Source organism: Mytilus californianus, unplaced genomic scaffold (assembly GCF_021869535.1).
Source record: "Mytilus californianus isolate M0D057914Y unplaced genomic scaffold, xbMytCali1.0.p SCAF_4, whole genome shotgun sequence".
NCBI lineage: Eukaryota > Metazoa > Mollusca > Bivalvia > Mytilida > Mytilidae > Mytilus > Mytilus californianus.
In genome coordinates this window covers 94,919,323-94,942,757 of record NW_026262690.1, presented here as the reverse complement: position 1 = coordinate 94,942,757, position 23,435 = coordinate 94,919,323, and the positions used below count along the sequence as shown (strand labels likewise).

At 31.7% G+C, this 23,435-nt stretch overlaps 2 protein-coding genes across 2 annotated transcripts; one reads left to right on the top strand and one right to left on the bottom strand.

Annotated features, from left to right (window-relative positions):
* Positions 1 to 2,284: 2,284 nt before the first annotated feature.
* Positions 2,285 to 5,075, bottom strand: LOC127698892 (uncharacterized). The gene is made up of 2 exons (XM_052202619.1): positions 4,473 to 5,075; positions 2,285 to 3,810 (listed from the first exon to the last, which is right to left on the bottom strand). The coding sequence occupies exons 1-2, from the start codon at positions 5,033 to 5,035 to the stop codon at positions 3,324 to 3,326; spliced, it is 1,050 nt and encodes a 349-aa protein (XP_052058579.1). The 5' UTR covers positions 5,036 to 5,075; the 3' UTR covers positions 2,285 to 3,323.
* Positions 5,076 to 18,550: 13,475 nt separating this feature from the next.
* LOC127737157 (uncharacterized) lies at positions 18,551 to 22,102 on the top strand. Its single transcript, XM_052247689.1, has 2 exons — positions 18,551 to 19,053; positions 21,685 to 22,102. The coding sequence occupies exons 1-2, from the start codon at positions 18,551 to 18,553 to the stop codon at positions 22,100 to 22,102; spliced, it is 921 nt and encodes a 306-aa protein (XP_052103649.1).
* Positions 22,103 to 23,435: the final 1,333 nt, after the last annotated feature.

Genomic DNA, 23,435 nt, shown 5'->3' with positions numbered 1-23,435 from the left:
CCTTTATCCTTTCACTCTGTTATTATAGTTGAAGGTTCTTTTTAGAGATTATACTTCTAAATTTAGCTTGTTCATAAATTGCTTCTTTCCACGCTAATCATAACTATGCATACAACGAGTTGCAAAGTTCATCTATTGGCACAATTTATGCATTGTAGGTGTATTTGAAGGATAAAAGAAATGTCGAAAAACAATTGTTTGATCTTCAGATATCTAACACAGTGTATGTTTTATGTTTTAGTCTTAGATTTGTTTTAATTACCCTGCTGCATGTACAGCGCCTTAGAGTAATTTTTATTTTTTATATAGGGTGCTTTATAAATTATTCATTATTATTATTATTATTATTTAACTGTGTAACTTGAAGTATACTTACCTGCAGATGTACATTGCATTACTTTCGAAATTATGAATAAAACAGTGCATTACTTTCGTGATATCTGATTAAAATTGCATAAAATTACTTTTCTTTATCTTATATTTGTTATGCAGCTTCGATCTGAAATATCTGGAAAAATTCGAATACAACCGTTGCATAGAAACTGTCTTATGAGCTTATTGTGTAAATGTAAGTTCTATGTGTTCAGGTTAAGAAAACCAAACGTTTAAAAAAAACTATCATTTCAAAAATTAAGGCATCTTTTTTCAACATTCGTAAGTGAAGGTCTAAACTATTGTACATGTCAATACCATCTCCTCGATTTATTTGATGGGTTCTAATAAAAGTGGTTAAAAAAGTCCCTGTACATTCATGTTAGTGACATATTATGATGATGTCAAAGTGTGACATGTTAAAACAATAATGATAATATTTTATGGTTTCATGGTTTCTATTTTTGTTTGTATCATTTTTGCTATTACCAAAACATTTTCTACTGAATTTATAATCGACAGTGTCTTAGCAGAGGATGTGTAAACGCTGACAATTTCCATTTCAAAAGAAGAACATTTGTCAACACAGTGTGAGTGTCAGTTCAAAACAAAACTTTGCTACCAGGGTGATAACTTCAATGTTTTCATTGTGAACTCGCCTTTTTTTTATGTAGAAACACTCTGGCAAAAACCGCATAGTGAATATATATAGACAATTGAAAGATACTGACTTGGCAAATCAATAATATAAGAATAAGGCTAAGAAACGGGGTAAGTGCAAGGCTCTGTCGAGATTTTATCTGTTTCGTGCCGAATCCATGTATTGTTATCATGATGTAACCAATACAATTAATTTCTTACAAAGCACTATGTTCCCACTATACTGCAATCTGACACAAATGTTATGTCATATTAACATATTATGTCTGTTTTGGTTGCTCACCAAATTTTGTGAATATAACGGAGCTATGAACAACTGTCATAAGAGTTTTAGGTACGATGCAGTCCGGTAAATCCGCCCACATAAGGCTTTGATCGTATGTATTTCTGCTTAATTATATACAAATTGTATCAAATTTAATATAAATCGATTCACTGACAAATCAACTTTGAGTAGTTTATCTCATTTCCCAAAAAATATCTGAAATAAATTTTAAAATCAACAAAACAAGTGGGTCATCCGTGTTTTTATCGGAAATGTGTTTGTCCGGTAATTCCGCCCATGCGCAGTAAATATGTATGGTGGGTCAGTTTATCACAAAATTGTGAAAGGAAAAGGTGTTCTATTTATTAATAGACCACTTATAGCGAGATTCCAGATAATCAAAAAAATAATTTCAAGTCAGAAATGAGTTTTGTAAGCAATAATCTGATTATATTTAGCTTTATGAACTGTATTAAATATATATCACTTGAAATTTTTCGTAATAAAGGATTTTTCTTTAAAATTTGACATGCAGTGATGATATGTACAGTTTCTATGAATAAAATAGCAGACGAAATATTCATGGAAGTGACAATTACGGAAGAAATTGGAGTGGGCGGGTTTACCGGACGGGCGGAATTACCGGACACTACTGTAGCTGTAAAACCAAGTTTAAGCCACCATTTTCTTCGGAAAATGCCTGTACTAAGGTTGTTTCCATTCGTCCCGTTGGTTGATAAAGTCTAACGTTTGATATTGTGAGTTTTTACAGATTTTCTCCCTTTTTTTTTGAATTTATATTTTTGTTATACCTTTTTACACCAATTAAGTTGTTTTTTGGGAATTTTTTTTTTTTCAAAACTACTTTTAAAATTTTCCCTCTGACTTTGCTGGAGTCAAACTCAACATGTATCTTGTTCAAACCAGTCAGAATAATGATTGTCCCTGATTACAGAATAAAATATATACCATAAGGAAAAAACGTAATAATTTATACAATTTTATTTACAAATAAGAACAAGAACAACATTTTTGGCTCATTTTTTGTAGGAAACGGTGACCACCTCGCGGAAGTATGTACTGTAACCTTTCAATACGAATGATAGCGGTAATTGTGGTTTAGTGCTTTATAAGTTCAGTGACTGTATATAACATGAATTTATACAACGCATTTTGACTGCTCAAATATAACGATTGCAGTATAAATCTCATAGTTGATAAAGTGCAACAAAATTCGTGTTCCCTATAAGGATTTCTCTGGTAGAGAATAACTGCTTACAAACAAGCTAAGTAATCAATGGTTCTTAATAGTAAAAATTGAGTCACCTCCATTTATGGACCCTCGCGATAAATTTGACCTTGAAGGAAAATCTGTATTCACCTAAGCAACTATTCCATTCACCTTTCCTCATTTATGATCTAAAATCGAATACGACAATAACCAGCATTTACAACGAGGCAATTTGACTGACGATACATGCTTTAAGGGACATAAGTACGCTCCCGGAGCACTTTATTAACTGAATTTCGTTTTGCACAAGGTTGAGTTGCGTGTTACATATTTAAAATGGTTTTTATTTAGTACTAATCTATCGGATTGGCCAATTAATGTTTCTGTGGTGTCTTAACGCCTGCATCCCTTTCTGGAGATGTGGCTTACTTTTAAACCGAAATAAAGGCAGAAATTACATTTTTAGTTGAAGACTGAATCGATTGTATTTACTGAATCAATCATTATCAATTCGTGCATTTGACATTTGAAATGTTAAAATATGATTGTCGTTCTCTTAAATGCATATATGTACCATAGTATATAATTACTCCGTTATATAAGGTGTCGTTACATGTTCAAAATGTAATCTATCTTTCATATCAGACACAAATAAATGCGCACACCCACAATCAAAGTTATAACAAAAATTCACGAATTATTAGTTCTCTTATTTATACATGGCAATAACAAATTCCAGTATATTTCAATAATGGTATCAAAAAGAAATAAAATATGTTCCGTGTCGTTATTGCTTTAAACAACATTTGCAGAATGACCGTTTGAATGTACGATTGAGTGCATTGGTGTAGTTGCGGTATGTCCAGATCCCACTTTGTCGTCGGAGGCTTTAGTACTTGGTTCTGCCTTCTCACGTTTTCTACGCATTATGATGATAAAAACTATTCCATTCAAAATACCACCCACGTTGGAAAATGTTGTCACAAAATTGAATAAAAGAAATGGAACATCATCAACCAACTGCCAAACGCCATATAACGCCATTGCCCACCATTGAACAAAGAATGCTGTGACAAATAATGACATTGTTTTCGCAGCTTTATGTGAAGCTCTTAAAACTCTAGAGGACTTTCCGAGTGAATCTTTAATTTCTTTGGCTTCTTTGTAGATCCTTAACCAACTTAAAATGTAAAGAATCGTGTTTATGACCAAAACCAGCAAAAGTGGTACTGTTGTGAAGAAAACACCCGTCCATTTCCCCTTAACTCCATCAAAATAACAGCTAAAAAGAAAATGAGAATATTTTTTATTATACATTTTAAACAAACGGAATCATAACATTGAAGATTGTAGGTCCATGTACGAAATGCGAACCGAAACATTGCTGATTGGTGTTTGGCAACCAATAAATTAATATAGTGGTGTTAATTGTGGCAGCACAAAAAAGCAACGTTAATCATAGATATCCAGGGAGAATATCTAATAAAATATATATAAATGTTAGTATTAGGATATCTAATTATTAACACACAGGGAAACTTAGCTCAATGCTGTAAGCTAAGTAAATTGTTAAACAGCATTTAGTGCAATAAAGATGATTTAATTGTGTTTAAAAAAACAAAAAAACAAAAAAAGCAACGTTTTATCGGTTCACAAGGAACATAAATCAACCATTTTATTGTTTCGCATACACCCATTAACTGATTTCTGTCTCACATGTTCTCTTCATTGGATATGAAAGTATTTAAGTTTATGTATTCCATTAATATTGCTGAAGATCTCTAAAGAATGAAATTGTGTAATAATATAAATCTCTAACGTCATTCAAATTAAAAAAAAATTTCAAATAATTTTTAAAAATTGATATTTTTTCTTCATAAAAGCGATCCAGACGCAGCAAAAAGATACGTGTGACTGATTCGGTAAAATTAAGAAAATACATACAATGATCCATTTGGTCCAAGCTGTCCAAAGGCACCTGCAATGAGTCCCCCTAGTGCTGGAGCACCAAATATGTAGACCAACAGTCGGTAGTCGCATTTTCCAAAATATAAATGCTTACGGTAGAAAACTAATATAAAAACATTAATGGCGACAATATTCACCATCAAATTTTGTGCTGTTATGAACTCAGTCAGCATGAATCCATAAAATGCACAAAGCGATTTTGGTCTTGGTAATGTTTTTGTTACAGCAATGTGCAAATGGTCAGTAAAATGTGCAACGTTAAAAAGAGCGTCACACAGTGCCATGTATACTACAAATCTCTCGCTTTTTGTCCACTGGAAAAAAGTTGAATAATGTTGATGATAGAAAGAATATCCAATAATTGTCAACGCGCATATAAAACTTATGCAAATACATATCAGCGCTGGCACGTGAATGTTATAAAATGTTCCCTCTGCTATTCCGTACACGGCTATATCATAGCCATCAACTGGTGCTTTAACTTCCCCAATAGAGGGTCTTGTAGAATTCTCAACGAAAAAGCTTGTCATGTTGGACATTCTTTCTACTTAACTGATTTTTTTCACACTTCAAATGAATAGTATCATCGTAAAAAGGACAATTATCCGGCGGAAGGAACCCTATATGAACATCCTATAAGTAATTTACATCTTTTTTTATCAGCTTTTACAATAACAATAAATGTTATTCACTATATGTGGTTAAATTGTCACGTGGTTAAATTGTCACGACATCTTCAAGTGTGAAAGGACAAAGATGCGTTTTCATTTTTGTTTTTGTTTGGTTCATTTCCTGTAAACAAAAAAGTAAAAAATGATGATACAACCGAAAAGTGAAACCCTTGTCGTCATTAAGTGTTCCACACATTGTGCAAATGTCTGTACAAAAAGAAAGATATTAAAAATGTATTAAGCTTTCAGTTTATTTACTTTTACCTGAATTAATTTAAATATATCATGTTGAAAATGCTTCTATGTATTTCGGATCCCCTGAATGTCGGTATTCAACGTAACTTGATGGATAATAAAAATCACATCGTACACCCTTATTCGTTAATATTTTCTCTGGTTTGTATCGATGCTGGTAGAATAGGCGGTAGCAACCGCGTAGTGGCAATTTGTTTGGTATGGCATGATTTAAATGATACATTTTCGTTGTAAATTTCGGTTTGAAAATTTTCTAAATTAGTTAAAAAGAAACAAGCCGCGTACGTAAATAAAATAGGAATCATAAGTTTAAACCTTGTCTCTTTCATCTCGCAATTATTTAAAGTATAATTGGCTGTTCTTAATTGTTTTGATGTCATGTTTTTTACAATTAATTACTTATTCTTACATTTGCATGTTCAAATTTAGCATGGATGTTGTGATTCGTAGAAAAGGGTAATCATTTTAGTGTATCCGTGATTTTAGTTGTATAAACTGCAAAACACTAAAAAGCCATTTTACGCTGCACAGACCATACGATTTTCTTAAGGCATGTTTAACCAATACGATTGCCATCTATTCTTTCATTTTAAAACATGTCCAGGTGTGCGTTCTTTTGATTCATTTAACTCCTTAACTGAGCGCATTTGAATATTTAGCCGCTGCATTTTATGTTCTTAATATCAAGGTTGTGTCATATATTCCAGTTATAGCAGTTTTCCTTTCGACTTATTGGTTTTGAATGCCCCTTTGGCATATTCCGACCTTTTTTTTTTATCTTAAAACTAACATTACACTTAACACAAACTAATATATTCACTGAAAATAATACATCGATAGGTGATCATGAAATCAGTGGAATTGTTTCCCCTTATACATTAGAACTCTCTTTAATAAACTATATGTTTTCAAATACCAAATGTTTCTAGTTTTCTGGATTGTTAATCATATGTTTCATTTTGATAATGATAAAGAAAAATACCAAAACGATAAAGTTGTTTATTTCCATCCAATCTACTTCAACTAAAAATATTAAGAAGAGCTTTCCTTATTGACCTTTTAATAAATTTACACAACACATCATACTGATTTTTAAAATATTAAAAAGGAGGAAAGAAACACATTAGAAAGCTAGATTTTACGAAGTGGTAAAAAGAATAAAATACTAGAATAAAGAAATGGTTAAACGGTTCTCGCAAACATTGTTTAACCCTGTCATATTCTGTATGTGCCATTCTCGAGTTTTAAGAGCCTGTAATTCAGTACTGTAAATTCAGAAATTATTGCGGGCATTTATTATTGCGATTTTTCAAAAATGGACAAGAATGCGAGTTTAATTAATGCGATTTCAGAACAATCTAGGTTTAGATCAACGTTTTATTTATCAAAATGCGAGTTCTTATTATTGCGATACTATTCGAGTCGCATTATTCGCATTAATAAAAACCTCGCAATAATTTCTGAATTTACAGTAGTTGTTTTTTTTCTCTTTCTCTCTTTTCATGTATGTCATAATAATGTTTCGTTGATGGTTTACGCATATAACAGGCCGTTTGTTTTATCGTTTGAATTGTTTTACATTTGATCATGCCTTTGGCCTTTTATAGCTTACTATACTGTATCATAATGGGTTTTGCTAATTTCGGAGGCCGTACGGTGACTTAAATTGTTATCTTCTTCCTAAAATTTCTTCCTAACAGGCCTTTGTCAAGATTTGTACATTTTTTTAAGGTCCCCCATATAAGGACGGAGTGAAAACTTGCTAGAAAGTGTTCATCAAGTCTGAGTTCACATAAGGTCCTAAGTTAAAACAAAAAATCAGAAAGCTTGAAGGTCATGATAACAAAAACCATGAAGTGGCCAAATGTATATCATTCAGAAAAAAAGCCAAATGAGCTGCAAAATTATGAGAAGTTTAATCGGCTGTTTACAAAATAATAAGGAAGATAGAGGTGAACGAAAAAGTAATGGCTATATATATATAAAGCCGTTATCCACTCCCCGGAGGACAATATATTTATCCTCTAAAGATGGTTGCGATTTTTTTTAATCCAAAAGGGTGCAATGTATTAATCTATTTTTTGTGTACTTAAAAAAAAAATAAAACAATGCTCAAATAGCGGTTTGTGCTACAAATCCCGTCAGTCTGGAGAAGAATAGAAACGATGACATTAGTCATTTAAGTATCTTGCAGAACATCAAATTCTGTAATCACATTATAAAAAAGATAGCTTATCTGCATGATATTTCATTTTATAATTATGAATATTTTTATCCTTATTGCTTCATTGCAAAAAACACACAATACGTTGCATATCATTGCAGATTTTATTTTCAGTCCTCAATTTACCAAAAAGGAAAATAAAGACTATTGAGAACATTGGTAGATATGTTACGTTACAAAAGTAATTCTATCGATTCGACGAAAAGTGTGCGTGAATGCTCATACCTCAATGCTCTTCAACTTCGTACTTTCTTTGGCCTGATTAATGTTTTTGATTCAAGCGTCACTGGCGAGTCTTTTGTAGACGAAACGCGAGTATGGCGTACTAAGGTTTAAGCCTGATATCTATGGTGAGTTAATATACATTGCATTACGCATTGAATAAAGCAACAGCATGGACTTTTTTAAACGATTTATTAAATGAAAAATACATAAGGTTTACATGTAACATATATAATAATCCTTTATTGTTAGATAAGTAAAACATGATACTTGTGATAAATACAAATAATTTTATCTAACAACAAAAAACAAACTGATTTGAATACGTATATATATATACAAGCAAAAATAACTAAGAGTCCCCTGTCCTCAGCTCTAATGACTGTTTTATAAAGGAACCTGTTTTTTTTTACTTGGTTTATATATGAAGGATTTAGCGGGAATACTAGTTTTTCAGTATCAGATAGAGTTGGGAATATAGGATTATCTATTGCGATGTCATTAAAAAGTTTAATACGTAATATTCTATTATTTTGACACAAAAAATATTTGACATTACAACAGACCAAACTAACAACCAACATTCGCCTCCTTCAAAATGCAGGGTCCGACCACACAGTATGGGTTTTTTTCATTGTTGAAGGCCGTACGGTTGCCTATAATTGCTTACATCCACTTCATTTGAACTTTGGTGGATAGTTGTCTCATTTGCAATCATACCACATCTCCTTATTTTTGTCATATTTTTTTTTTGCTTTACATTCATGATTTTGTCCCAATTTTTTTATGTTCTCAAAGGACATATAAACCCGATAATTCATATATAAGCACCTCGTTTATTTCATTCAAAAAACTGCGTTAGGAAGGAGAAACTTCTTTATTTTAGATTCTCAAGATTTATTGCGGTCTTTTGATTTTTCAATATTTGTTAAAACATACTCATCAATTAATCTAATATATCAGAATAATATTTCAGACAAATATTTTCAGAATATTTCAATTTCGATTTTCATTCAGTTAAACATTTCTTTCTTTCAAAACAGTTCATTGAAAAATCCAAAGACTTCTTTTTCCACTTCAAAAATACCGAATTTCAAAAAGCTAATATACTATCCAAAGCAAGAATAATAACACATTCATATCATTCCATGTTTATATATCGTATACATTCTTTTAAAATTTTTAAAGGTTATAAACGAGCATACCAATTCAGAAGTGCACTTGTTTGTCATTTATTACAAACTAAATTGTATTTCTTCAAGCTCCAAGGATCTGCCTCTGTTATCTAGTGGAAGCGTCAGAACCTCGAGAGTGAAAGGATGTGGGTAAGATACCTAACAAGGTCAAAACAAATATTTGAAATTGATGTTTGCTGAATTTCTACCAAACACACGGCATTTAGAAGTTATAACAAGACTAATCGGCTCGCAGTCAGAATAATGTGTCCGGGTAGGATAACATGTCTTCTTGCGGACCGTCACTACAAGAAAAAGAGTTGAACATCCGGATACATACGTCGATGTAGTCAAGATATCGTCCAGGTGTGCATACAATATTTGTCACTAGGCGTTAAACACGTATTCATCATTATTCAAGTTTATCATATTCAACCTACCTGACCAAGAAATTATTCTTTCCTTTCTTAAATTAAGTTTTTGACCTAAACCAAATTTCTTGTTATTCTTCATGCCCCTCATGAATATGCATGATATTTTTACCACTGACAGTTGAGCGAACAACGATCAAATAAAATCTTGTGTTTTTTAATGACCAAAACTTTCTTGGAAGATCCTTGGAAGACTGGATTTATTAACCATATTCGAATTCATTTTCAGTACCAGTACAACATGATATATGTAAAAAGATAGTATACTGTTGTCTACCATTTTACTATACTTTTTTTTTCTTGTTCTTGTTTCTGAAGTCGTACAAATGAATTTTAGATCTTCCCGGCAATATATGTATATTGTTTATATACCCGAAAAAGACAAGGCAAAACCCAAAAGGTCAGTGCTCGTAAAATCTCTAGTTTAATCCAACGGACAATTTTATAAACAACAGTGAAGCTTATATGATAATATAAAATAAGAAAAGATGATGCAATAGGCGGCATAACAGGAATTGGTGGCAACCGTCTCCACCATGACACCACGCACACACAAACCGCACACACATACATTTTATTCAAATCTTTCACAAAGATGCTTGAAAAGCTTAAGACCCTATAAATCAGCATAGGTGGAATAATTTTTCGGAAAGTCGGTGGGGCTTTTATTGGCTTTTTGTTGTTTGTCATTGTTGTGTCTTTATATTTTATTTCTTTTTTGGGGGTGGTGGTTATTTTGTAGTTGCTTTTGTATTTTGTTTGTTTTATGTTTTATTAATCCCACCTCAAATCTAAAATCACTTCCGCTTACAATATGAGAAGTGTAGCATAAAGCCTTAGATGTTTGTTTTTACTTGTTTATTCGATTGATTCATTTACTTTTCAAATTTTGTAAATACATCAATCGTGTTAAAATAAAAAAAATATATCTAGGTTATTGACTTTTCCCACGTTCTTGACTTTTCAAATGAGCCTATATTTTAACACAAACTAGTTGAGACAAAGCACATACGGATATTGTGTGTGATTGAAATTTGAATTTATAAACTTTTCTGATAGTATGATTTAGTAAAACTGGGCCATCAGTTTGTTAGATTCCGTTCGGATCTAGAATCTATTAGATATAGAAAAAAAGTTTTAGTCCTGCTTACTTTGTAAGCTGAAATATTAATTAAAACAACACCGTGACGGCTATGTCACGTTTACATGTAATACTTTAAATGTTGATTCAAATTGTAATTAATAAGTACAATTCTTAATCTTTTGGGTTATTAAAAAAAAGTTTAATTCCCCATTTATTGTCGTTTTAGGGAACGTAAAGTCATGCTTTTATTCCATGAGTCAAACGTTGAGCAAAGGTTGAAAATATTCTACTAGTAAACTATAAAAAATGGGTAAATAGTTCTTATATTCCATCTCTTGATAAAGATCTCTAGTGAGTATATAATTAGATAACTTGGTTAACCTGTGTCTTGTCTGAACAAGTGATGAAAACAGTTTTGTTTTTTTTTTACTTCAGATGGTACAGTAGTTTGACTAACTGGTAACTGTAACCATATGTACAGGTTTACGTTATTGGTAACCAATAACGTTCCTTACCCAAAACATATCAAGTCTATTTTTTCATTGACAGGTTAGTGTCACTTTTTTAATGTTGATTGCAAATTTACCTCGCTTTATTTTGCAATTTATCCATTATATTTCTTTACATAAATTCACAAGAAACTACTTTTCATATATAATGTTTGCCGTTCACATAAATTTAGCACTGATATCTTAAATAAAATCCAATGGACAGCCCACCCGCCAAGACATAATAAATGAAACATCAGCATTAACCTCGCCATATTCTTTAAGTGTCTATTCTAAGTCAGGAGCCTGTAACTCAATGGTTGTCCGTGATTGTGGTCTGCCATTATTGTTTTTCGTTTGTTAATTATAACACCACTGGTTTTCTCTTTTGATTTTTTTCACATTTTTATAGCTATCTATACGGTGCGAGATTTGCTCATTGTTGAAAGCGGTACAGTGCCTTATAGTTGTATACATTCCCTTTCATTGGTCTAGGGTGTACAGTTGTATCAATGGCAATCATACATCATCTCCTTAGTTTTAAATACGGTCTTCAGAGTCAATGTTAAACTTGCCCTGTACCCCGATGAGGTGTGAATGAATTCAACAGAAAATATAGACCTACACCAAATTGCCCAAAGACCGCCAAACACTCTCAAATTTAGTCGAACAACAACCTTGAACTTAACAAAACTTCTGATAAACAGAGTGTCATACATGTCCTGTCATAAACAACAATGTATCTTTTAGATTCAGATTATCAAATCTAATATGAATAAAGCGAGATATAGATAATACGTCAATGGGACAGCAACCCAACGACACAAATAGCAAAATGATACCTTTAGAGGTCAACTTGTAGAATTCAACAATAAACGGGTGTTTACACGTTATGTCAAGCTCTGAAGCGTCACAAGTCTATTAATTTAAACAAGTGATAAAAAATAGCAAAAAAAGATTTAAAAATCAAAGATCGACCATTTAAACTCAATTCTCCAAATAACGACAAAGATAAGTATTAAATATGATAACTACTGATCAGGTTCTTGACTAAGATAAAATTGAGAATGGAAATGGGGAATATATCAAAGAGACAACAACCCCACCAAAGAGCAGACAACAGCCGAAGGCCGCCAATGGGTCTTCAATGAAGCGAGAAAATCCCGCACCCGGAGGTGGTCCTCAGCTGGCCCCTAAATAAAATTGTGTACTAGTTCAGTGAAAATGGACGTCACACTATACTTAGAACATACATATGAAAATGAAGAAGAGTTAAACTTTTAATTCTTTTAGATCTTACTTGTCATAAACAACACAACGGGTGTCACTAATGGAGCAAGAAATGCTTACAATTTCGGAGTATCTGAATGAGATCATCACCTGCTTTTGGCGGGGTTCCTGTTGCTCAATCTTTAGTTGTTTTTTTTTTTTTGTGCAGAGTTTTGTAGACTGATTTGTTTTCTTTTTGTTTATTATTCTTTTTTGACATCGTTTTGTCTGTTTATCTTCAACATACCGCATAAAAAGAATGCTACCAGTGATCAAAAACAAGCTAAAATAAAATACTTAACCTGCTGATAAGAAATTTGGATTGCTCTTCATTTCAAATAAGGTTGGCCTTCACGTGTATTCCAATTTAAATCTGGTTTAAACGGGTATTTATCTTTCCGAATTCAGATATTAAAAACTTGTTAGAAAGTAAGGCACCAGAAGTCAGTGTAAGTATGAACTATGTGTACTAATATCTTGGGTAAGAAATGATTTCACAAATAGTCTAAATTAAAGCGTGTGCTTGCATTAAAGGGGTTATGATTTTGTTATGATTTTGATGAATTTAAACGTGTCAGCAAATACGTTGCTGGGTCTGTATTAACATCAGGATAGTAGGTCATCCAAAAGTAGTTTTTGATCAATATTATACTTTTTTTTGATATAAGTTCATTGATGGTTTGAATGTCTTATCAATATGATTGATTATTGTTAGCAGAAATAACTTCAAGTTGAAATCAGGTATTTTTTTTTCACTATTCACTAATAAATCGATTTTACAGATGAAAATTTTTAAAAAAATCATTAAAGGATTATCTGCAAGGATATATTGTGAAATCAAACAATCGTATGATTCCCGTTCTTTAAGGTTAGTTTTGTTTTCCCTTCAACTTCCAAGCAAGGATCGAAGCTAGTAAACTCGACAATCTTCCGGAAGACTTCGGGAAAGTTCAAAGATACGACGACCTTTTTTTATCCTTTTTTGCATCAAATAATATACAATAAATTGTACTTATTGAATATATATACTAGAACACACCCGCGAAATCGCGGGCATTTAGAGCGTTGTTGAAAGTATGTTTGTTGAGGGGGGCAAAGGGGGTTCCAATAACAGCAAAACAGTAAATTGATTTGGCTTAAAACACATAACAAGGAATTCAAAAGGGACAATAACAGATAACAGTAAATGAAATCTTAAAATCAGTCCGGTCAAGGACCAATACAGTAGATCTTATTATATAACTGGTTGTATGGACCTAGCTACGCCTTAACAGAGACATATGATATATATTCATTTTAATTATGATCCTCATCAGGTTTCCTTGGCCATATGTTTTCCTTTTTGTTATTTTAATAATTGATTTGAATTTAATATACATGTACGCATGGGGGTACAAGGAACATTATCCCCATATATATGTAAAATTCAAATTCGAACAATTCTTAATATTACAAAAAAGGAAAACATATGGCTAGGGATACCTGATGAGGATAGGCCTAGGTCCATACGACCTTAACAGAAACACCTTTTATATATATTGTGTACAAGTTTTGATTTTGTGCAAATTGTGATTTGTAACAAAAAAATGTACAAATTATAATTTTTAATTTTACTTTGTACAATTGTAATTTGTAAAAATACAAATTGTAATTTGTACAAAAAAATCCATGTACAAATTTCTACTTAAATTCACTTCAAACTGAACAAAATTACTAGTTTCTGTTTTTGTTTAAGGAATATTTAAAAATCAAGAGCATTTGATAGATAAATTTTTGTGGTTTTCTTTTTTTTTTTTTAATTTTTCAAGAAAATGAAGCCAGTGACACCTTATATTAATTTGATATTTAGAACTTTTTTTTCTCGTGGGGATTTTGTTATAGAAAAAAACATTGATGCACACCGTAGAATTTTTATTCAATGACCGCATAATAAACCTTAGTTCATGTAGTTATAAAACAAAAAATACCCAGATGGAGACAGGAAATGTAATGCATACAGTTAATTATGATAATATAACAGAAATTGGCTCAAGTGACTATTCTGATAGCAGAATAGAAATTGGTCCGAGTGACAATTTGGATGACACCAAGTGAACACCAATCATGCATCTACTGTGAAATTATGGAATATGGAGAATTTGGGTACGGCATTGGAACAGCTGTTGGATTTTTAAAAGGATATTTTGTTGAGAAATTAAATTGAAGCTGTTAAAGACGCATCTTTATTTGCAGCAACAGTTTCTGAGCTTCAACTTTCACTATGTGAAGCAGTTAAAAAGCTTTTAAAAAACTGGTGGTCAGGGCTCTCTTTCATGTAAATACAAAGAGGAGGAGTAGCACTTCTAAATGTAAATGCTAAAAGCAAAAGATGTTGTGTAATTCCCAAAGGCAATATTTCACTCACATGCTCAAACAAATGATACCTAATTATTTTTGTATTTTGTAAATAAGTATAAAAGGAGATGTGGTATGATTGCCAATGAGACAACTCTTCAAAAGAGACAAAAAGACACAGAAATTAACAACTATAGCTCATCATACCGCCTTCGACTATGAGCAAACCCATACCGCATAGTCAGATATAAAAGGCCTTGAAATTACATACGATAAACAATTCAAACGAGAAAGCTAATAGCCTAATTTATTTACAAAATAATGAACGAAAAACTTATCAACAAATAACAACTACTGAATTACAGGCTCCTGACTTTGAACAGGTACATACAGAGAGTGGCGGGGTTAAACATGTTAGTTGGCGCCCAACCCTCCCCTAACCTTGGACAGTGGTGTAACAGTACAACATAAGGTTTATTATGTGTTCATTGAATTAAAATTCTATACGGTGTACCAATGCTTTTTTTTATAACAAAATCCATACGATAAGTTATTGTAAAAGTTATAAGTGAATTTTAGTCAAATTTGTACAAATTATAATTTGTAAGAAAAATGTGTACAAAGTCAAAATACAAATATAATTTGTACACATTTTTTGTACAAATTATAATTTGTACAAAATTATACATCTAAAAACATGTTCACTGACAATGGAATTTATTACAAAGAATAATAATAATAATGTATACTGGAATGGTCCTGGACCCGACTGTTTTTAATATGTTTATGTGATGTACTGGAATCTTCTGCAAATACGTGACCTCCATATCACCAGTGGAAAGACCCACAATAGATATAAGTAGATGTGGTATGAGTGCCACGGGCAATGAGACAACTCTCTATCTAAGTCACAATGTTCAATTATCTTCAATTTCTACTTAAGATTGGCTGTCAAAATGCTAACATTCCAATTTTCAATAACAGTTAACAGCAAATACAATCTCACAATAACAGATAACAATAAAAATAATGGTCCTATAACAGCTAACAATGAATAAGACAATAACAGCTAACAGCAAATATATTTTCAGAATAACAGATAACAAAGAATTAAATTACCCCATAACAGCATAACAGTTAAACCCCTTGCTCCCCCCTTTTGTTGTAGGATGAATTTTGTAACTGATTTTATGACTGGAGTATTTCAGGAAAGGCATCAAAAGTCACAGGTACTTGGGGACAGATCAATTTTTTTTAGCCCTCCCCCTTTTTTCCAAAGTCCGTTAATTTTTTGTTTTCTGTTAATTTCAATTATTTTCGCGTTTTTCTGTATACTATGATCATACATATACTATGAATAAAGTGCATTTGCTATTTACTATCAATTCAAAGTTTACTATCCACGGCGGTCACTGATTGATATACATTATACAGAGCAAGGATTTGTATAGTGATCATTTAATAGTATAGATATGCTCTATCCCTAATGTATCGATCCTATTAAAGTTATGATAATCGTTCAAAATAACTTTACCTAAACTCATGCAAGCGATTGTAAAATTTGTATGCAACGAATGTGTGGTCCTCCTTCATTACTAACTTTATTTCCAGTTTCTCCCCGTGCAAAGTCAATAAAATTCCATGTACATAAAACACAGACAATAGTACACGTATTTTTTCCCAAAAAATAATCCTTATATGTTATTCTAACCGATACCATTGGCAGATCCAGGGGATATTCCAGGGGTTGACTCCCCACCCCCCCTTTTCGATTTTTTGTTTTTCTGTTATTTTTTTTTTTATTATGTGAACGTTTCATGGTGTTCCGGGGGGTTGGAACCCCCTTTCGAATGGCTAGATACAACGATTCGGTACGGCAAAAAATACACTGGAAAACGGATAAATATCAAAATACTATCAGAGATTGATAAAATGATCATTCGGTTATAATACCAAATTTCCCTGTACTGTGATAAAATACACTTGCTGGTAAGACTATAGCAAATTTGGTCACATTTGTGAAAAAATAACATGTTAATGAATTTACAGTTGCATCTTATAAAACATTTCAAACCAAAATAAACATTTTAGGGAGCAACTTTTTTTTATTTTTGGCGGATTACAATAATTTGTTATAAAAAGACTGGTCCGAAAATAAGCAGGACGAATATACGAAAGCAAATGATAATAAATAATCAAATTTGACCTACCGAATTATTCATTAATTTTCAGTTCGTTTTCGATTTATGACTTTGAATATTTCTTTAGTACATTTGTATCTCCCACCTCTCTTTTAAAGGTATTATAAAAAGGAAACTGAAAAAAATAAGCACGTTATTGTCAATACCGCATTAAAAAAGGGGGAGATACTAAAGTAGCAAATAAAATGCAAGAAATGCAAAATTATGTCATGAAAACAGTGAAACAGTATTGCCCAGTAGCAACTAATCAATTATTATTCAGCCATTTTAGCCTGAAACCAAAGTATGGCTACCAAGCAATTGAAAGAGCAGTTAATGTCACTGGCCTTTAATCAAATTATTTGGTAAATTGTTCGTCCTCAATATTGGAAGTACCCAAGTTGAATATTTTTAAAGTAGGCATTTGTAGACGATGTACATGGATTGATGTGTACTCTTTGTCTCATTATATTCATATTGAAAAGAGGATACATAAGAGATAGAAGACGACAAACCTAATGATATAAGGATAGAGCATATATATTTTTTCAATAAGTACACTTTATTGTTTTCTATTTGTTTGATGTGTTTGAGCTTTTGATTTGCATTTGATAAAGGACTTTCCGTTTTGAATTTTCCTTGGTGTTTGGTATTTTTGTTATTTTACTTTTTTCTTTCTAATGCAGTTAAAGAAAGAAAATTATTAATTACTTTACACGACAATACACAAGCAAAAAACCAGACAGGAAAATAGAAGAAGAGGGGAATGAATACAAGCAGAGAACATTTAAAATGAAACTGTAAACAATAATTAACTCTAACAGAAAATACCATATTCCTATCAATTTTGTACTCCGGAAGTTTTAAAAGGCTTCGTAAGCGGTACTCGTACTCCCAATAGTAGTGTTATCTTGATAGAACTACGAGTCGAAGAAAGAAAGACTGCACCACGACCAAAAGAGAACAACAAACTACAAACCCTAAACAGAAAACGAAATCAGCTGGAATCACAGCAATGTTATTCACTGAAAAATCATAATACATAATCTGTACTCTACTAAATAAGAATAACGAGAGGCGTTTGAAATAATTCTTAATTTTATCACTCTTGAAAGAAGTTTTATATACAAGAGGGACTATGCAATAGGGCGACTACGTTTGTAGCATGACATCATTGTCAAACAGTCATCATTGGCAAACTGTGCATGTACTGATTTTGTGTCATGGATGGATACCCCATATACTTTGTTTTTCTTTTAAACTGATAGTTATTTGGTATAGGTTTAGTACATATTCATACCTCAATTAAAAGTTTGAATTTTTAAGATTTTTATGTGATACAAATAAAGTTCATATCCTTCTATAGACGGTTTTGACTCTACTGTTTTGGCTCCCATTCCCTATGACTAGTTATATACTGTATGCATTCCGCCTTCCAAATATTTGCATCGAGAGCATCAAATAAAATCTATTTTAGAATCACGCGTAATGCTGTTAATCAAAATTAGAACTAGTAAATAGACTCCTGAACTTGTGTACCAGTTCCAAGATTACTTCAATTTACTTAATTTGCTATGGCTACGGCTTCCGTTGGTATGAAGGTTTACATTGATTGGTAAATATTCATATGTATATATATCGGCATGGAGACATAGATAATATCCTACATATTGTTCCAGATACTGTTGCACAGTTATATTTCTTCATTCATAAGATACACAATGGGCGGCAAAGATGGTTACAGTTTGGATCTGGCCGGTTTGGACAATGGCCAGTTCTATATTATACATGTCCCAGCATTAACATGTATATTTTTGAGCTTTATATCAGCTATTTGTGTAATAGTAGTATCATTCAAGAAAAAGAGCTACAAAACATTTTTCTCATGGTCAAGAAGCGAAAGATTCGTAGTTTATATGGCGATTTGCGACTGTCTGTTTAACGTTGCTCATACGATGGATCACATGCATATTGCTATTACAAAGGATCACCCGCATCCAAAAGGTATCTGTATCTTTTATGGGTTCATGCTTGCCGTGTTTATAACAGCACAAACTTTAATGGTCAACATCGTAGCCATCAACGCCTTTATGTTGATCTTTTTTCGCAAGCAGATTAATTTTGGGAAAAATGACTGGAGACTTTTAACATACATATTTGCAGTTCCGACAGTTGGAGGAATTATCGGGATAGCTCTTGATCAGATGGGACCAAATGGCTCTTTGTAAGTTTAACGTCTGAAAGAAAATTTAATATATTTGATATACATATTAATATGTATATGTTAACATAGTAGCTAAACCAAAATGAATAATGCATAACGCATAAGCCTTGTTTTTACTTAAAAAGCTTACAAATTAATTGATTAAATTTAAAAGAAAACGAGTTGAAAAATTTTTTTATTCAATTTTCAGTGATTTTTTTCAAATTTTCAGTTAAAGTTTATAAGTTTTGTATCTTTGGTAAAAATAACTCATAACGATATTCAGGGTACCATGTAGACCTTAGATGTTTTTGTAAGTCTTACTTTTCCATCTTCTTTCTTCCAATGTTGCGAATCAATGATTATACTCGTTCTTAATGAAGATTAAATTCAAAAATGATTTCGTCGAGCAAAATATTTTTTTTTATATTTAAAGTTTATAACTCTACACATGCTAGAGCAGTTAAATCAAAAGCAAGAATGAGAAATAAAAAAAAATGTACATAACTAACATCGGAAGTTGTTTAAAAGATAAAGATACAAAATCATTAAATTGATAGTCGAAAAATGAGATGTGTGACACTTACAAATACATTTAAATCTTGTCTTTGCTTCCGCGCGTCTTTTTAAAATTATATTTTTGGCAACTTACAAAAAAATATCGTCATAACAGTGGGCTGAAGACGTAAATATGATTTCATCAACACATTACATAAACGCTGAAATGTTTGTAAAACTAATTATGAATTAGTATTAAAACAATAGATTTATGATGTCTTTATCTTAATTTTGCAACTAAATGTGCACATTTCTTGTGCCAAAAATGGCCCTAGCTAAACAAAGAAAAATCTTACTACATATCATTGAAAAATAGTTTATTTCTGGAATGCTTATTTTCTGATTGAAGCCTTTGTGGTTAAACTTGTTGTTTGCGTTTGGCCTTAAAAATAGATTAGTAGTAGAAATGTAATTGAAAATGATTTAAAGTAGTGTCACATGATAGGTAGGAAAACCATTTTTTTAAATGTTCTGCTGTTTAAGGTTGTGAATTCGGTCTTTTGTTAGATTAAGCGAACTTAATTTTACCATTACAGTTAGTGAAAAAAAAAACATAATTAATCACGGTTTTGAGCGAAATATTTTCAAATAAAAACACAGAATGTTGAAAATTGGGGTCTTGAAGTAAAATATCAAACCCTTGTATTGAAAACGATACATTTATAGAGGTTAAAATATTTAGGTTTAAAGGTCCAAATGCGCATCTGGTGCAGTAAAACTGCTACTATTTATGTTATTACTACTATATACGCCTCAAATTACGTATATTATAAAAATTTATCGACCAGAATCAATTTGCGCTAATTACCCATTTAAAAAGGTATCAATTGCTCCACTCTCTATTTTTCTGATGTATCAATTACGCCACTCTCTATTTTTCTGATGGTATTAATTGCGCCAATAAATGGAATCAAATTGCGCCACGTTTACCTGTTAATTGTTTTACCTATATTATACATGTAACATGTACTATAATTATATTAGTGGGATAATTTTATTTGGATGCTAGACCAATTTGAGATTTCTGTGTACAGTTTCAGAAGAATTATTTGCTGATGGTACTTATAAAAGTTGTCCAAAATATTTCAAACAACTCTATACTATACATGGCTTTAAGAATAGACATTATATTCCATCAGTATTTTGTTTGTTATCGTCAAAATCAGGGGCTTGTTACAAGAAAATGTTTTCCTTACTTGATGAAAGTTGTTAGAAGTTTAACTGGACCTTGAACAATAACAGCATTCAACTAGATTTTGAAGGTTTTGCATAAAACAGTATGAGACATGTTTCAAAACGTCGGCATTCCATCTTGGTCAGGCTTAGTAGGGGAAAATACAGAATTTGAGTCCTGCAAAAGAATACAAGAAAAATGTAGATGACGTTAGTAAATGGTTAAATGTATAAAGGAGTAGGGAAGTCAATCATTTAGTTGATATATATGAGTAACTATGAATAAATTGATAAAATTGGCGCAATTGTATGATTGTTTTATTGGCGCAAATGAAACATATAGTTTCCAAAATGAAGTGGCGCAGAAGCAGCATTGGCGCAATAAAGTTGTGGGGCAAATGATTTCATTTTTGGCGCAAATAGGTATCTACTTGAAGGGTTATCTCATCAATTGAATATTCAGGAATTACCACATCAATTATGGTTTCTCTTTTATTTAAGTAATATGTCTTTTAGACTAGGGGTGACTAACAATTAATCTGATTAAAAGTCAGATTTATCTTGACTCGCTTAATCGTTGCTGTTATACGCACAGTGAATTCACAGATTTTATTTTATTTAAATTGATTTAAAATTGACATATTGAATAGAAATCTGTCTAATGTTTAAGACCTGGATTTCTTTTGGTCGATTGTCGCGTTATGTTGTTGTCTCACTACATTAAATCCTTTTATATGAGTTATATCTCATGTATACTCTGTAATTGTTACGCGTTTGACCTCATAGCCGATATCAAAAGATCATAAACATACATAAAACTGTGCACTCTACTTTGGAAAGCGTCATGCTATTTTTTATTTTTATTTTGATAAATAGAATATAAGTTTGTTTATGTTTTGTTATTTTTTTTCTATTATCTAGCTGCTATTTTGATGGTGTGAATGGAAAGCAGATGGGTGTGTTCTTTACAACTGTTCCATTACTGGCTGTATTGTTCCTCAACAGTGTGTTCTATGGGCTGACGTATTTTCGTATTCACCAAGAAGGTAAACGTCTAAAAGATACCGTTGGCGAAAATGCAGCGTCTGTTAAAGGGGCACACAAAGCGGCGAAAACCATGTCGCTGTTCGTAACAGCTTTCTTCATTCAATGGTGGGCCATGGCAATATATGGAGCATGGCAATTGGTCGAGGATGTTCCACAGTTGCTATTTCAGGCTGTCACAACCTTCTCTAATCTTGGTGGTGTTCTAAATGGAATTGTCTTTATTATCATTAAGAAGAGACAGAACACAACAGAACAAGAATCCAAATCAGTGACGCAAACAACAAAAGCCTGAGCGGCTACTTCGTGGAAACTCGTTAGGACTTTCGTCATAAAACAAGCTAATGCATGTTAGAAAATATTTTATAAATTGTACAATTTAGTCTATAAGCTTTTAGCTGTTGTATACCCAGACAGGGACATAACAAATTACCTCTTTGTGAGATGAAATAGCATACAAAGTTATTTTCTTATGAACGGTTTTTGAGATAGCAAACCTGGTTTAATAAAGGAATGCTTCATTGATAAATAAAATCCGTTGTATGTATTAGAAAGAAAGTGTAGTGTAGTATATGAAGGGAAAAGTCGTCAACAAGAGTTTTGGTCGGAGTGAAATAATAAGTAAAACAGACAAACACTGTTTGTAGTCAAAAGTTTACTTTAAAGGTAATTGATTTAGATTTTCTTTGAGTTTTAAGCTAAATGCAAACAAGTGATTACCGCATTTAGCACGAAGCGCGGAAGTGCCGTTGCTTCAAAATTTGCTAACTGTCTTTTTTCTAATAATTATAGGTCATTATCGTTTAGCATTTTTATTTACTGTTTATTCACATCACTTCTGTAAATCATTTTTGATTATTAATGCTGCTTTGCAAATACAGATAAAGTACGGAACGTTACAAATGGTTCTCGTTGGAAGAGGCTCGCAAGTTATATGAAGGAGCAGAAATCTGTACAGTTTTTTGTAACATTTTTTTCATTATTATTTCAAAAACCCCATGTTTTGGGGAAATTTATATTGCTGTTCTTCACAGTGAGTTTTATTTGTAGATTTTGAAGAGTGTTTTTTATTTTTTTCTTTCCGTTGCTCGTTTGGCTATGATGTTGTTTGTCCATCTCCGACTTAAGATTTTTGGTTCACCCATTTGCATCTTCTATTTTTTTTAATGATTTCTAAACATTATAAAATGACGATTTAAAATTATATTACATGTTTTGATTCAGTTGAATTTGGAAATACTAAACGACAGGCCGGTGTATCTGTTATATTCATTTAAAATATAAATCTTTAAGCAAATTAGCGAGACAAAGTCCAAAAGAGAGCTTTTGGGATTTCTATATTTTTCAATTCAAAATTCATTGAAATTGAGCAAAAATAAGATCGATGACGAAAACGTTTTTTGTGTGTTTTATATCTATAGTAAGATTTAATAGAAAAAAGTGATAACTTAAATTATGACATGAGAGTTGAATGTAAAAAGAATCGTTTTCTGTACAAGTTTAAAAAGAAAAGAAGTTTTAAAGATGTTTCATTGTACTTTATTGTAGTTTAGTACCTCACATAAAATTAAATATAATTTGTTATTTTTATTTTGTTCAAATACAATCTATATGGTCATCTTAAATAT

Bases quoted from the DNA above. Each gene is read 5' to 3' on its own strand.
- LOC127698892 (XM_052202619.1), bottom strand. From the start codon at position 5,035: ATGTCCAACATGACAAGCTTTTTCGTTGAGAATTCTACAAGACCCTCT. The intron at 3,811-4,472 runs GTATGTATTTTC...TTTTCTTTTTAG, and splicing joins CTTGGACCAAATGGATCATT to CTGTTATTTTGATGGAGTTA.
- LOC127737157 (XM_052247689.1), top strand. From the start codon at position 18,551: ATGGGCGGCAAAGATGGTTACAGTTTGGATCTGGCCGGTTTGGACAAT. The intron at 19,054-21,684 runs GTAAGTTTAACG...TCTATTATCTAG, and splicing joins ATGGGACCAAATGGCTCTTT to CTGCTATTTTGATGGTGTGA.